This window comes from Entamoeba dispar, genomic scaffold (genome assembly GCF_000209125.1).
Source record: "Entamoeba dispar SAW760 scf_1105229463267 genomic scaffold, whole genome shotgun sequence".
Classification (NCBI taxonomy): Eukaryota; Evosea; order Mastigamoebida; family Endamoebidae; genus Entamoeba; species Entamoeba dispar.
The window spans coordinates 1190-15228 of record NW_001855607.1 but is presented as its reverse complement, the minus strand read 5'-3'; the positions used below and the strand labels follow the sequence as shown (position 1 = coordinate 15228).

At 27.1% G+C, this 14039-nt stretch overlaps 6 protein-coding genes across 6 annotated transcripts in view, besides 10 other annotated features; 4 read left to right on the top strand and 2 right to left on the bottom strand.

Moving 5' to 3' along the window:
• Nucleotides 1–4473, bottom strand: part of EDI_339970 (uncharacterized protein) — a gene marked incomplete at both ends in the record, with an annotated part of 5296 nt that extends 823 nt beyond the window's left edge. Inside the window, 2 exons of the mRNA XM_001733480.1 lie at nucleotide 1; nucleotides 30–4473. The exon at nucleotide 1 is cut by the window's left edge and continues 823 nt beyond it. Coding sequence (XP_001733532.1) covers nucleotide 1; nucleotides 30–4473 — 4445 coding nt within the window. The remainder of the gene's footprint in view (nucleotides 2–29) is intronic.
• Nucleotides 9–38: a sequence feature (AT_rich).
• Nucleotides 1987–2022: a sequence feature (AT_rich).
• Nucleotides 3339–3382: a sequence feature (AT_rich).
• A 55-nt stretch (nucleotides 4474–4528) lies between the features above and the next one.
• Nucleotides 4529–4567: a sequence feature (AT_rich).
• On the bottom strand, nucleotides 4559–5482 carry EDI_339960 (proteasome-activating nucleotidase, putative; the record flags this gene model as incomplete). Its single annotated transcript, XM_001740857.1, has 1 exon — nucleotides 4559–5482. The coding sequence occupies one exon, from the start codon at nucleotides 5480–5482 to the stop codon at nucleotides 4559–4561; it is 924 nt and encodes a 307-aa protein (XP_001740909.1).
• Nucleotides 5483–6243: 761 nt separating this feature from the next.
• Nucleotides 6244–6273: a sequence feature (AT_rich).
• A 562-nt stretch (nucleotides 6274–6835) lies between these two features.
• Nucleotides 6836–6871: a sequence feature (AT_rich).
• Nucleotides 6872–6939: 68 nt separating this feature from the next.
• Nucleotides 6940–7397, top strand: EDI_339950 (40S ribosomal protein S27, putative; the record flags this gene model as incomplete). Its single annotated transcript, XM_001740856.1, has 3 exons — nucleotides 6940–6942; nucleotides 6998–7245; nucleotides 7352–7397. The coding sequence occupies 3 exons, from the start codon at nucleotides 6940–6942 to the stop codon at nucleotides 7395–7397; spliced, it is 297 nt and encodes a 98-aa protein (XP_001740908.1).
• Nucleotides 7271–7347: a sequence feature (AT_rich).
• Nucleotides 7398–7530: 133 nt separating the features above from the next.
• On the top strand, nucleotides 7531–10175 carry EDI_339940 (rap GTPase-activating protein, putative; the record flags this gene model as incomplete). Its single annotated transcript, XM_001740855.1, has 3 exons — nucleotides 7531–8209; nucleotides 8268–9149; nucleotides 9223–10175. 3 exons carry the CDS (start codon nucleotides 7531–7533, stop codon nucleotides 10173–10175), a joined length of 2514 nt encoding a protein of 837 aa, XP_001740907.1.
• Nucleotides 9172–9205: a microsatellite.
• A 153-nt stretch (nucleotides 10176–10328) lies between the features above and the next one.
• Nucleotides 10329–10378: a sequence feature (AT_rich).
• Nucleotides 10379–10409: 31 nt separating this feature from the next.
• On the top strand, nucleotides 10410–11873 carry EDI_339930 (eukaryotic peptide chain release factor GTP-binding subunit, putative; the record flags this gene model as incomplete). Its single annotated transcript, XM_001740854.1, has 1 exon — nucleotides 10410–11873. The coding sequence occupies one exon, from the start codon at nucleotides 10410–10412 to the stop codon at nucleotides 11871–11873; it is 1464 nt and encodes a 487-aa protein (XP_001740906.1).
• A 9-nt stretch (nucleotides 11874–11882) lies between these two features.
• Nucleotides 11883–11929: a sequence feature (AT_rich).
• A 303-nt stretch (nucleotides 11930–12232) lies between these two features.
• The window catches only part of EDI_339820 (uncharacterized protein), a gene marked incomplete at both ends in the record, with an annotated part of 2996 nt that continues 1189 nt past the window's right edge, over nucleotides 12233–14039 (top strand). The window contains one exon of the mRNA XM_001733479.1: nucleotides 12233–14039. This exon is cut by the window's right edge and continues 1189 nt beyond it. Within this exon, the coding sequence (XP_001733531.1) occupies nucleotides 12233–14039 (1807 nt within the window).

Sequence of the window (14039 nt, the reverse complement as noted above, 5' to 3'; positions counted from 1 at the left end):
ACTATTCCATTTATTATTATTATATTTACAATAAATTTGTTTTCTTTTTACTTCTTGAGTGGCTAATATTGCTTTATCTTCATCGATATATCCTCTTTTTAATAATTTTATATCAATTCCATTTTGAATAGTTTCAAGTAATATTCCATTATCATTTCCTTTATATTCAAAACTTTCTACAGAAAACACTTTTCCATCTGTCATAATCATTAATGGATTATTAAATCCATGAGTTTCTAAAATAAATGTTTTTCCATTTATTCCATCTGGTAAGTAAATATGAGACATTGAAATATTAATATTGATATTATTGTATTGGTTCTGAGATAGTGTTATCGAATTTTTATTTCCATTAATATTTAATTGTCCAATTCCTTGTTTTCCAATAATAAGATCTGAAGTACTACTAATACTACATTTAGAATAAATTTGTTTTAAATTCATTTTTACATCAGTCTGTATTGTATATGATTTATTTGTTAATGGTGACACTGAGAGTTCTATAAATCCATTTCCAGTAAATCTAATAAAATTTTGAGGTTCAAATGCATTAATAATAGTTAATAATTGAACAGAAATAATAGCGTTATTATCTGTTTTAATATTATGGAAAGTACCATATATGGTTGTTATATTACTTAGATTTTTTGCATCTATAATACATCCATTATCACTATATTTCAATGCATTATCTGAGAAACCACATGGACAATTAGGTTGAGTATATCCACTAGAAGAGTTTATTGGTGATTCATTGATATCATAAATACATGTTTGAGTTGGACATTGATATAGTTCTGATGGACTGTTACATAAAAGAATTATCTTTTTAGAACAAGTTAGTTCATAATCAAAAATTGCTTCTGCTGATGTGGGTTGATTGTTAAAATAGAGAACTGGCTCCTTAATTATTTGAATTAATTCAAAACATCGATATAATGGAAATGAAGAAATAACAGAATTATAAAGATTGATTATAGATGGATTATCTAAAATAATTGGTATAGTTTGTTGATTAATATATTTTATAGTAGTCATATTCATATAAAATAATCCTCTTTTATTTAAATTAATCAAAGAGTTATTTAACATTAACTCTGTTGGATTAAAAGTTTTACCTATCGATATATATTTGACATCACAACGAACATTAAATAAATCATTAACATATAACGTACCTTCTCTTTGACGTAATACGCCAAATCCATTAATTAAATTACTATTTACTAATCCATCAAGTTGTAATATAGTTGATGGTTCAATATAAATACTCTCTATAATACTAGAAGAAGTATAAATTTGACTATTAGCTTTTATTTTAAGTTCAATAGAAATATTCATATTATCACTCTTGATAACACTCTCTTTCTCAACAATCACTTCGTAAGCATCAATTTTACCGTTAACTTGATTTGTACCAATAATATAAGAACATCCCATTTTATCTGTACTTTTACAAGGACAAAATGTTGTTGTACTTTTGGATAAGTCAAATGATTTTGGATTAGTAATATCTTTTGAAATAACATAACAGTAATCACTTACTCCATATTCCCCACATTTTACTTCAGAATCTCCATTATTTCCATTTGATACAATTAAATGATTATTACAACTAAATAAAATATTTCCAACAATATTATTATTACCAAATCCATTTTTAACAAAAATTAAATCAATGGTATTTACTGTTGATTGACAAATACTATTACTAATAAAAATCTCCTTATTTGAATTTAATGGGTTTATTCTTTTAGTCTTAATTATAACTTCATTTGGACTTATATCACATTGATTGTCAAAAGTAATACTTTTAACTTTAATTTCTTGTACTTCAATTCTACAATCTATTGTAATTTTTATTGATTCACAATTGATTTTATCACCATTAATACTACTAAATGTATTCATTTCTATAGACTTAACATCAATTAAATCACTTTCAATAATACCATTAATACTCACTCTGATTGAAGCTTGTTTTCCAATAATATTTTTACTATACATTTTATTATTAAAAATCATTACATTACTTCCATTACCAAGTAATATTAAACCAAAATTATTGTCATTACCATTTAATAATATCTTTTCTACTTTACTTGATACCCATAATTCTTTTAATGACACAGAACTAATAAAAATAGTATCATCAATAATTCCTCTACAATTCTTATAACATTTACTTTTTCTATTTGAACAATAATATCCATCATCTTTTTTTTCTGAAATTAAACAACGATCAACTAAACAACTATTTATATTATTAATACTCCATTCTTGAAAATCAATTTCTTCACCTTTTTCTTGCCAATATTCAACAAATGATTGGGATGATATTCCCATTAAGTTACATGTCAATTTTAATTCACTTGGTAATACAATAAATGAAGATAATGTTGGAACAGAAAAATCTATATACAATTGATTGTTACAATTTTGTGCTGAATTTATTTGAATATGTGGTGCCCTAAAATCCAAAGGATTTATATGAATAGATGAATTGCATTGCAACTCATTAAATATAAGTAATGGTGAATCTATTGTATTCATTAATGCAGAAACTGTAAATTCATGAATAGTGAAACTCATTTGTTTAGCTAGTGTAATATTATATAATCCATCAATAAGGTCAACCCGTTCTGCTTCTAAATATCCACTATAACCTCTAGAAAAGGTGACGTGTCCAGATGAAATAATATAAGGAATAGCCATTTTATTTATAATTGATAACTCTGAAAATGAGATTATTTTATTAATAGAAACTGAATCAGGAACATCTACCTCTATTGTACCATCAAATTTTAATTCGTTAGAATTAAACCATCCTAAGAATAATTTAGACGTAGACTCTAAAATGAATTGGTTAATAGAACAATCCCAGAATACACCAATAGAATCAGTTTCATAATAAATATTCTTCATATATGCTTTATTAGAATAAAACATATAAAATTCTCTTATTTGTAAATCTAATGCATTAAATTGTATTGTATTTACAGAGGAGATAAACCAAATAGTAGAATTAACAATGGATATAGTATTAATTTGAGAATCTTGAAGATAATTATTTCTATATCCTGTAAGTCTTTCTAAATTATTAAATTTCAATAATTCAGATGTTACTGACTTTACAATAAAAAATTTACTTTTACTAAATTCAAAAGAATTTGTTATTATATTGCTAATACCCCACACAGAACTGGAAGTAATAGAAAATTTACTACAACTAATTCTATTGATATTTGATTGTACAAGAACTGAATCGAATTTAAAATCTAAACAAGTAATATTATCAATAGTATTGAAAGCTTTTTTTTGATTAACAAAGAGAGGAGAAATTATTTTAAATTCATTTTTAACATTAAAATTAGTAAAATTAGTTAATACTGAAATTTGGTGAGTTAATACAAAAGAAGTAGCGTTAATAAAATTCATATTTCCCATTATACCAGTATATGTCATATAAACATTTCCTAATTGACTATTACTAATAGATTGAGTAAAATATCCTCCATATGAATCTATTTTTGAAGTACGAAGAAAAAGAATTTCACCATTAATGTATCCATTATTAATTTCTAATTTATCTAATTGAACATCATATAATCCAAATAAAATACTATTTGAATCGATAATTAATGTTTCTATTTTTTTTATATTTGATATTTTTTCCATTTGTACACCATCAAGATGTAATGAATATTTGGTTTTAAATGTATTAAGATCATTTATATTATATACTCTTGGTACCTTTAATCGAACAATACATTTACTATCAATTGGACATGGACATAAAGTAAATGATTTTGAATTATTTGATCCAAACCACCAATTAGAAGAATTTCCATATGTAATACACTCTATTGTTGGGTTATAATTTTTTACATCGTTTTGTTGATCTGATATATATATTGTATTGTATTTAATCTTATAATAATACCCTGGACATACTTTTATATTTTCATTGACATTAAGTGATGGTGTTCGGTATGTGTATTCTCCAATTGCTTGAGGACAAATGAAGTTAATATTAAATATTGTATAATCACTCATTAGACGTGTTACTCCACTATCATAATCAATTAGTGTTCTAATTGTTATAGTCCTTGATAAAAACGATTCTTCAACTTTCCAATTACTTTTTCTCATTGATAGTTGTGTTAATTCAATATCACTTCTTTCAGTCGGTTCAAATATAAGCGTTGATGAATCTAAATTAAATGAAGAATTACTACTTCCAAATAATCGTATTACCCCTCTATTTACAAGAATCCTTGAATCAATACAACTTTTAATCATAACAGTGCCTTGTATTTGTATATTAGGACATGATGCAAATTGAATAAGACATCCTTCTTTACCGTTAATAAAAATAATTTCTTCATTGTCCTTGAATGAAAGTTCTTTGTCACACTCAATACCTTGCCCCAAAGGAACATAAAAGAGGATTATCAAAACAAAAATTATCATCTCAAATTTTTTAGTTTAACTTTTTTTCTTGATTTTTCAATAAAAGAATCTTGAGTATTTTTTCATAATTTTTTGTTATAAATAATTAAATTAAGACCATATCTCTCCCTACAGAAGAAGTGCTAATTAAAAATTGTTTAAATGGAGAAAAATCCATCATCGGCCCAGAGGCTTTAAATGTTTCAACAGCCGTTTTGAGAATACTAACTTTTTTTTCTGTGTCTTGAGTTTGTAAAATAATTTCTGAAACTTTTTGTAAACAAGAAACAATATCACCCATTGTCCAATCCTTGGTTTTTAACGAAAACTCCCTCCATGTCATTGAACATACAGTAGACAAAACATCTTCTTTATCACCATCAGAAGGTAATCCTAAATAGATCCAATCACCTAACCTTCCTCCTCTCAATAGTGCTGGGTCTATTAAATCTGGACGATTAGAAAGAGCAATGACAGCAATCTTTCTTTCAGCAATTCCATCTAACATTGTTAACAATGTATTTACAACAGAGTCCGTCTTCTCTCCATCTCTTCGATGCCCTAAAGAATCAAAATCATCGAAAATAATAAGATCTACTGTTTCATCAAACAACTCCCTAATGTTTCTTTCGGACTCTCCAACATATTTACTAAGCAATTCTGATCCACGAATAATTTTGATGTTCAACCACGAGTGGTGACAACAAAAATCTTCAACCAATGTTGTTTTTCCACACCCACTTGGCCCATATAATAAAATTCCAGATGGTTTGAATGGTTGAATTGGATGGCTCATACTAAGAATTAACTCTTCTATTTTCTTTCGTTGTTCGATGTATCCAAAAATTTTCTTTTGTTGAAAAGTAGTATCACTTTGTTTGTTTTCTTTGACTCTGATAGTATTAACTACAAATTCTACAGAAGGATAGAATAACGATATAATTGGAAGATGAAACCTTTCACAGTCTTCAGTAAATCTTCGAGTTGTACTAAGGGCAGAATCTGTTGCCTTATTAGTTCTAATAAACATGACAATAGTAGGTTCTTTTTTTATTTCAATAAATTGTTTAGTAAGTGATGATGATGTTATTGATTCTAATGATATGACACAATAATTGTAAAAGTTAAAATGAAACGGAAAGATTGATAGTCTGAGAAGAATCGAAAAGATGTCAAGATAAAAAGTAACAGTTCCAGAGAATGAAAGAGATAATGGTAAATGATGGTCAATAGAATAATTAAATAGTTGAAGACTATTTTTTGAAATAAGTTGAATAGAGTCATTTAATTTAATTAATGAAGGGAATAATGGTCTTAGACTAGAGAAAGTTGACTTAAAAGAATAACTATTACCTGTTATAAAACGAGTTGTTTTTGAAATAAAACCAGGTTGTGAAGATGTTAACACAACTGGAATAGAATTAATATAAATGGGTAGTGAATTAAAAATTGGTACAGGGTGGCGAAAAAATGATCCAACACATATTTGTGAAGAAATATACACCCAAGGTAAAACAGTATTAGGAACATTGAGAAATAATATAAACACTTTTGAGAGATGTGCTAATTTAAAATATGACGCTGTTAAGGGGGAAATGAGAATAACAGAAGAGGATATATTTAGTGGCTCAATTTCAAAAACTGATGGTTGTTTTGTACATAACTGCACATACTTTGAATTTTTATAAAATAATGAGCTTAGTCCAACACTCTTATTTAAAGAAGAATCAATCATTACTTGAAGTTCAAACTCATGTTGAAACAGAATTGATAATGTAGTACGACTATCACAAATATAAAATATATCAAAATTATTAATTTGGTTATTATCAATTGAATCAACATGGAAAGACTCCCCACAAATTGATACAATATCGTTTTGGTGAAATAGACATGGACAACTTAAAAGGTCTTTTCTTAATTTATTTGTTAATTGTTTCTACTGGAATAAGTCATTAACAAAACTTAAAGAATTTCCCTGGAAAACAAACAACCCGTTCAAATTGGTCATCAGATAAACAAGATAATGTTAGTTCTGTAATGGGTGTTGGTAGTGTTTCTAATTCATATAAAGAACAAGTCAACTTTTTATTTATATTTATACCAAAAGAATAATAAGGAAATTCAATAAAGTCTAGTTCATTTCTAGAACCATTCCAATAAAAAGTTAAACAAAAAGATTCAGTAGAAAGTAAATACATTCCCACCAGATATGTCCCTTCTTTTGGAAAGGTAATCTTATTTGTATCTATGTCTTTTGTACAAACAATAATACTTTCATTTACTAATTTTTTCATTCTAATATTTTCAGTCCTTATTTTTAACCTTTTTTTAGTAATTTCATTTTACATAAATTTAATAGATTTTAGGAGTTTTTCTTAAGTAAAAAAGATAATAATATATTAATAGATTAAATATAGTTTACTGAAAGGATTAGGTAAACCCTCTCAGAAAAATTAAGTTCTAGATTACCCACAGCTTCCAAAGATGGTTTGTTCACAACGTTGTTCTTTTTAAATATTCTTATCATGACTTATTATTTTAGCCATTAATCGAAGTTGATCTTTTGAACCCAACTGCTGCTTCTGAAGCTAAAGCCCACAAGATGAAGAGATTAGTTCCAACTCCAAACAGTTATTTCCTTGAAATTAAATGCCCAAAATGTGGAGCTACTACTACCACTTTCTCTCATGCCCATAGACAAATTCTTTGTCAAAAATGTGGACAACCACTCGGACAACCAACTGGTGGAAAATTAAAGCTTACTCAACAATGCAAATTCAGAATTAAGAAGTAAATTAATTGACATTTTTGGGTGATTATTTATTATTGTTTTATATAACTTAAATATTACTTTTTCTTTTTAATTTTTAAAAATCAATAATTTTATTTAATGAAGGAAAAAAGTTTTTGTTTCAAGTAACTCACTTTTTATAAAACCATAAATTCATTTATTTGTTTTTATTGTTTTTAACTGAAAGAAAACAATAAAGAATAACAGAAAGTAATAACTCATAAAATATTGTTTTTTTTAAGAAAAGAAGAGTAAGAGTATTTTGAAATCTTTATTATTAGTAAATGGCCTCTCAACAAAAGAAAAGGTTTGGCTTGTTTAGAAAAAAGACTGAAGATAAACACGCTATGGTAATGTCATTAAATTTTTCTATAAATGATGAAAACACAATTTCTAATGATTCACCTACACACCTTACTCTTACAACTCCTAAAACCCCCAAGTCGTCTCTTGCTAAATCGTCTAGACGTTCATTTGCTGTATTTGAAGACACACCTAAACATAAAAGTACCACAAATTCTGTTGATTTTACAATGCTTAATGCTCTTAAAGATATAATAGGTATTGGAACAACTGACATAGAAAGAACACGTTCAGCAATGGAACAACTTAAAGAAATGTTTGCTAATCCAAGTGATGCTGTTATTAATACATTAGTTCCAAATGTGTTAAGACCAAATAAAAAATATATTACAAAAGAGTCAGTATATTATGTAATTATGGACTCGTTAGGAGATAGTCAAAATAAAATATATGACTGCTGGTCAAGTTTACAATTACCAATTGAAGTATGGACCGGTAAATATACTTGTTTCAATGTTTTACTAGATTGTGCTAATGAAAAAGAATTTGCAATAGAAACTGATATTGAGTCAACTTCTAGAAACTTTGATCTATTTTCTTATGAGATAATTAATATTGATGATGACTTTACATTTTTCAAACAATTCCTTTATCTTCAACGTTTGTTAATTTAATTGTCTTGTTTATAATAAACAATATGTCATTCATATTTTTATAGCTAAAACAATATTCTATATATTTCCTGAAAGTGCCACTATTTTGTGTTATCAAAAAACACAAAAAATTCAATTTGTTATGGCCTTTAGACCAAGTGGATTAAGAAGATTCATCTTACCAATAAATGAAGATTGTTCTAAGTGGTGGATAAAAACATTAAACACAGATGAAAAACCAATTAAATCTAAGAATAATACAAAGCTTCAAGATCAACTTATGAAATTAGAAGCCCAACTTATAGTCAAAAATTATAAATTTGGAGTATTATATGCAAAACCTAATCAAAAAACAGAAGATGAAATATATAGCAATACAGAATGTTCTTCAGCATTTTGGAAGTTCATGGATTTAATTGCTTCAAAGAAAGAACAATTAAATTGGAATAGATTTATAGGTGGTTTAGATTCAAAGAATAGTAGAACAGGTGAATATTTTTATTTCAGTTTTTATGAAAAATTTTCATACGAAATTGTTTTTCATGTTGCTCCATTACTTCCAGATAATGAAGGTAATCAAAAGTTAGAAAGAAAAAGACATATAGGAAATGATATTGTTGTTATTGTTTTTAAAGAAATGGCTGATTCAACTGATACTTTTGATCCACGCTGTATCACTTCACATTTCAATCATATTTTCATTGTTGTCACTCCTGAAAAGAATGATGAAACTAATGAAATATATCATGTCAATGTTGTTTGTAAAAGTGAAATTCTTCCATTCCCCCCATTTCTAGAAAATTCAGTATTTCATCATGACATTCATTTTAAACAATTTTTAACTAGGAAATTGTTAAATGCTGAGAGAACAGCAATGAATTGTGGTATTTTTGTCAATAACTCAGTTAAGTCAAATGAAAGAATTATAAAACATATCATTTCTTCAAGTCTTGAATAATTTTTATTCAATTTTTGTTTTTTTTTTTTATTCTTTTTTTCTTTTATCAATTTCTTATAAAGTAAAATCTAAAACTCTATTTGTTGTAATGGAAGATAATCAACATAATGTAACTTATGAACAAATTCAACCTAAAGGTTTTTCTGAAGAAGTTATTGTAAAAAAACATAACTTTTTTCATAAAAACAATAGACGAGAACACAGTTATGACCCACAACGAATTAAATGTCAAAATCATATTTCTCATATAGGAATTAATTTTACTTTGATTCTTTCTGAAATAATATTCATCTTCCAGATCATTGAACTTGGTTTTTATGTTTGGTATGTTTCTTTGTTAATTTTAATCTTATTTATTCCTTTATATATATTAGCTACTATTTCTTATAATCGTTGTGTTCAAGTAAAAGAAAAACTTTATGTCCCTCTAAATCATTACATTGAAGGAGAAAATGAATGTACAATTTGTCATTGTACAAAACCAGAGAGAAGTCATCATTGTTCAAAATGTGGTCGATGTGTTCTAAAAATGGATCACCACTGTCCATTTGTTGGCAGTTGTATTGGTTATGCAAATCATAAATATTTCTTTCTGACACTCTTTTATACATTTATACTTTGTACATTTCTTTTTGTTCTAACAATCCTTATTCTTTGTACAATTATAGCAAAAATAATTTCAAAAGAATCATTTAAATTTGAAGAGATATTTTTACCATTTCATGCTATTCAAATGTTCTTATCAATTTATTTCATGTTTGTTACCTTTCTTATGTTATGTCAACAATTATATCACATTGTTCAAAATGAAACAGGTATTGAATTGAAACAAAATAATAGTAGTTGGACTTCATTTAGAAAAAATAAACAAGTCAATAGATTTAATGTGGGATTTAAAGAAAATCTTAAAGAAGTATTCGGTGATTCATGGCTGTACTATTTTTTACCAGTTTGGACTACAAAAGGAGATGGATACTCTTATCCTACAAACAATTCTTTTAATGATACACTTTAACTATAACAAATTTTATATAACTTTTAGTTTAAGTTTTGAGAAGAGACTTGAGTAGAATAATTTTCTTCTCTGAACTTCATTTCTCTAAAATATTTGTTCATTTTTATCATTTAAAAAATGAAATCATAGTCAATGACAATATGACTCAAAAGGAATAATAAAAAAATAATAAATTATTTGTTTAACTGATAAAAAAATAAAAACTAGAACTTAAAAGAACCCTAAAAATCAGTCATGTCTGGAATCAATCTCAACCTTTCAGCAAAGAAATTTGTTCCACGAAAGAAAAAAGTAGAACAACAAAATGCAGCTGCTCAAACAGCAACCCCTAATGGACCAGTTATTTCTGAAGACGAAGTTAAACAAGAAATTGCAAAAATTGAAACAGAAGAAAACGAAGTAGTAAAGGAAAGTGCAAATATTATTTTTATTGGACATGTAGATGCTGGTAAATCAACAACATCTGGTAATATTTTGTTCCAATCAGGAAATATTGAACAACGAATTATTGATAAATTTGAAAAAGAAGCCAAAGAAAATCAAAGAGAATCATGGTGGTTGGCTTATATTATGGACCAAATTGAAGAAGAAAAATCTAAAGGTATTACTATTGATGTAGGACGTGCTTTGTTTGAAACTGAGAAAAGAAGATACACTATCTTAGATGCTCCAGGCCATAGATCATTTGTTCCAAATATGATTTCTGCAGCAGCACAAGCTGATATTGCTGTGTTAATTGTTTCAGCAAGAAAAGGAGAATTTGAAACTGGATTTGATAAAGGAGGTCAAACAAGAGAACATTCTCAATTATGTAGAACAGCTGGAGTTAAAACAGTTATTATAGCAGTTAATAAAATGGATGAAAAAACTGTTAACTGGGAACAAAGTAGATATGATGAAATTGTCAATAAAGTTAAACCATTTTTAAGACAATGTGGATTTTCTGATATTTATTCAATTCCAATTTCTGGATTTTCTGGATTAAACTTAACCAAAAGATTAGAAAAAGGAGTTTGTGGTTGGTATGATGGACCATGTTTAGTTGAACTTCTTGATTCTATTAAATTAGTTATGGGTAATCCTAATGGTCCTATTAGAATGCCAATTATTGATAAGTTTAAAGATGGTAAAGGTAATTCAGTTATTATGGGTAAAGTAGAAAGTGGAACAATTTACAAAGGATCAAAATGTGTTGTCATGCCAAATAAAGTTGATTTAGAAGTTACTGGAATTACATATGATGAAAACTCAGTTCTTGCTTCAAGAGCTAGACCAGGAGATAATGTAAGAATTCAAATGAAAGGTGACCAAGCTGATTCAATTCAAACAGGATTTGTCTTATGTTCACCATCAGATGTTTGTCATTTTACTAATTTATTCCAAGCCCAATTGGTTGTTTTAGAGTTACCTCGACCATTACTTACTCCAGGATATGAAGCTGTTATCCATATTCATACTTCTCAAGAAGAAGTTGTTATAACTAAAATTACAGATCAATTAGATCGATCAGGAAAACTAGCAAAGAAAAATCCTCCATTCCTTAGGAGTGGAAGTGTTGGAAATGTTGTCATTAAGACTGCTAAACCAATTTGTATTGAACCATATGAATTATTCCCACAATTAGGAAGATTCACTTTAAGAGATGCTGGTAAAACTATAGCCTTTGGTAAGATCATTAGAATTCATGGAGGAAAATAAAGATGGAAGAATTAATCAAAATTTTTTATATCATTTAATGATATTTTATTTTTATAGAATTTTCTACAAGAAGGGGATAGTGGAAGAGTTTATAAAAAAGGGAGTTGAAAAGAGTTATTGGATACACTAAATGTAGATTTTAATAAAAAGGATAAAAATAGATTTTTGAAACGAATAATGAAACGACCAAAAAGGTTATTGGAATTAGTTTTCAAACACTCAAAGGAAATAATTGATGAAAATAGGAAAAGTGATAAAAGCCGATAATGAAACTTTGATATTTTAAGTAGGTTTGTGATGAGTTTATTCTTAAACATCTTACTGAGAACTAAGAAACAATCTTAGATATTTTTATTCATATGATTATTATTAATCTACTCTTTCTTTTTATCTATTTTTGCCTCTCTGAAGAGTGCTCAATAGATTCTAATAATTATGAAGTTAAAGAAGAGTGTACTTCAGTTTCATTTGATAATAATAAAATAACTAGTGAAGTTACACTCAGTGTTAACCTTGGGACCACAAGTACTGATATTGATAGTTTTACTATTGGGTCATGTACAAAACTTACATTAACTGGAACAAGAACAATTAAGACTCTTAAATTATCAAAAAACTGTCCATTATTTATTGAAAATGAATTAAAAGTTGAAAAAGTTGAAGTGCCAGAAGATATGGGGACAAAAGTTCTTTATTATGCTAAATATGAAAGTAGTATTCCTTCAGACCTCTTCAAGAAACAATGTGACCATTATAGAGTGTATAAAACAACTGATCAGTCAGAATCTGACAAATGTATTTGTACAAGAACAAACAGTAAGTACTCAGAAATTGATTGTGACTCTATTACTGATTATTCGAAAATGAGTCTTGTTGATGACTGTTCTTCTGGTTCTAAACTTACCATCGATAAGAATTGGAACTCTGTTCAACCAACAAAAGAGTGTACAATAACTTTATCAAAAAGTATCAATTCACTAAAATTAAAACAACAAAAAGATGTTAGTGTAACTGTTAAAGAAGATGATACAAAACAAGAAAAAGATGTTATTAAGGCTAGTGGACAAGGAGATGATTCAAAACAACAAAGTGTGTCAGTAGAGATGGATAATTCTGTTACTGTTTCATTTATTAAAGTCACTCAAGTTTCTGGTAAATGTAATTCTAATTCAGCATGTGTTTATACAACACAATCAGATGAAAATGTCAAGATTGATGGAGTATCATCATATAAATGTGGTACATACTATCGTATTGGAAGTGTGAACACGTGTGCTTGTTCATTAAAAGATAATACAAAACCAATAACAAAGTCAAATTTTAATGAACTTGATTGTCAAGAATTTGATGACCTCAAAGAATATACACTAACTTTAACAACAGGACAAAAATATACCCTTGAGGAATCTCTGTCATTTAAGTCATTAACAGATTCTTGTAATAATATTGAAATAATGGGTCAAACAAAAGAAAGTCCTGAATTAACATTACAAACAATGAAAATAGGAGATTTAAATCCAACTAATATGAAACTGACAGTAACAGGTACAGTTACTTATGAAGAAGATAAAAATGCACTGAAATTAGCTTCATCTCTTATCAGCAATAATCTCAAAACATCTTCTGATAATAAAAAAGTGTTTACTGCAACTTCTTCTACTGTTTCATTTCCTTCAGTTTCAGTTTCATCTTCTCGTTATATTATATTAAAAAATAGCAAAATCAATGTTCAGAGTATTACTGGAAGTTGTGATAATACAGAACTAAATTATTGTGATTTCATTGCAAGTGATTCTCTTAACTCAATTACGATTAGTGAACAAACTACTTCACTTACTAAATCAGTAATTTCTACTGATAAAGGACAAGTTGTTAGAGTGATGAAATCAGGAGAAATGAATACTACAATTGTATGTTCAATTGATAAAAAAGAAAGTAATTCATTTGATGAACAATTCACTGCTGTAGAATGTCCATGTTCACTTGGTAACGGCAATAGTAATACTAATTGTGTTTATAATATTCCATCAACAACTAATTCAGTTACGTTAAAAGGAAGAAATGAATTAAAAGAAAAGTTAATAATTGAGTCAAATTCAAATACTATTGATATTAAAGATGTCACTAAAATAACAAATATTCAAGATAATTCAAATACAAACACAA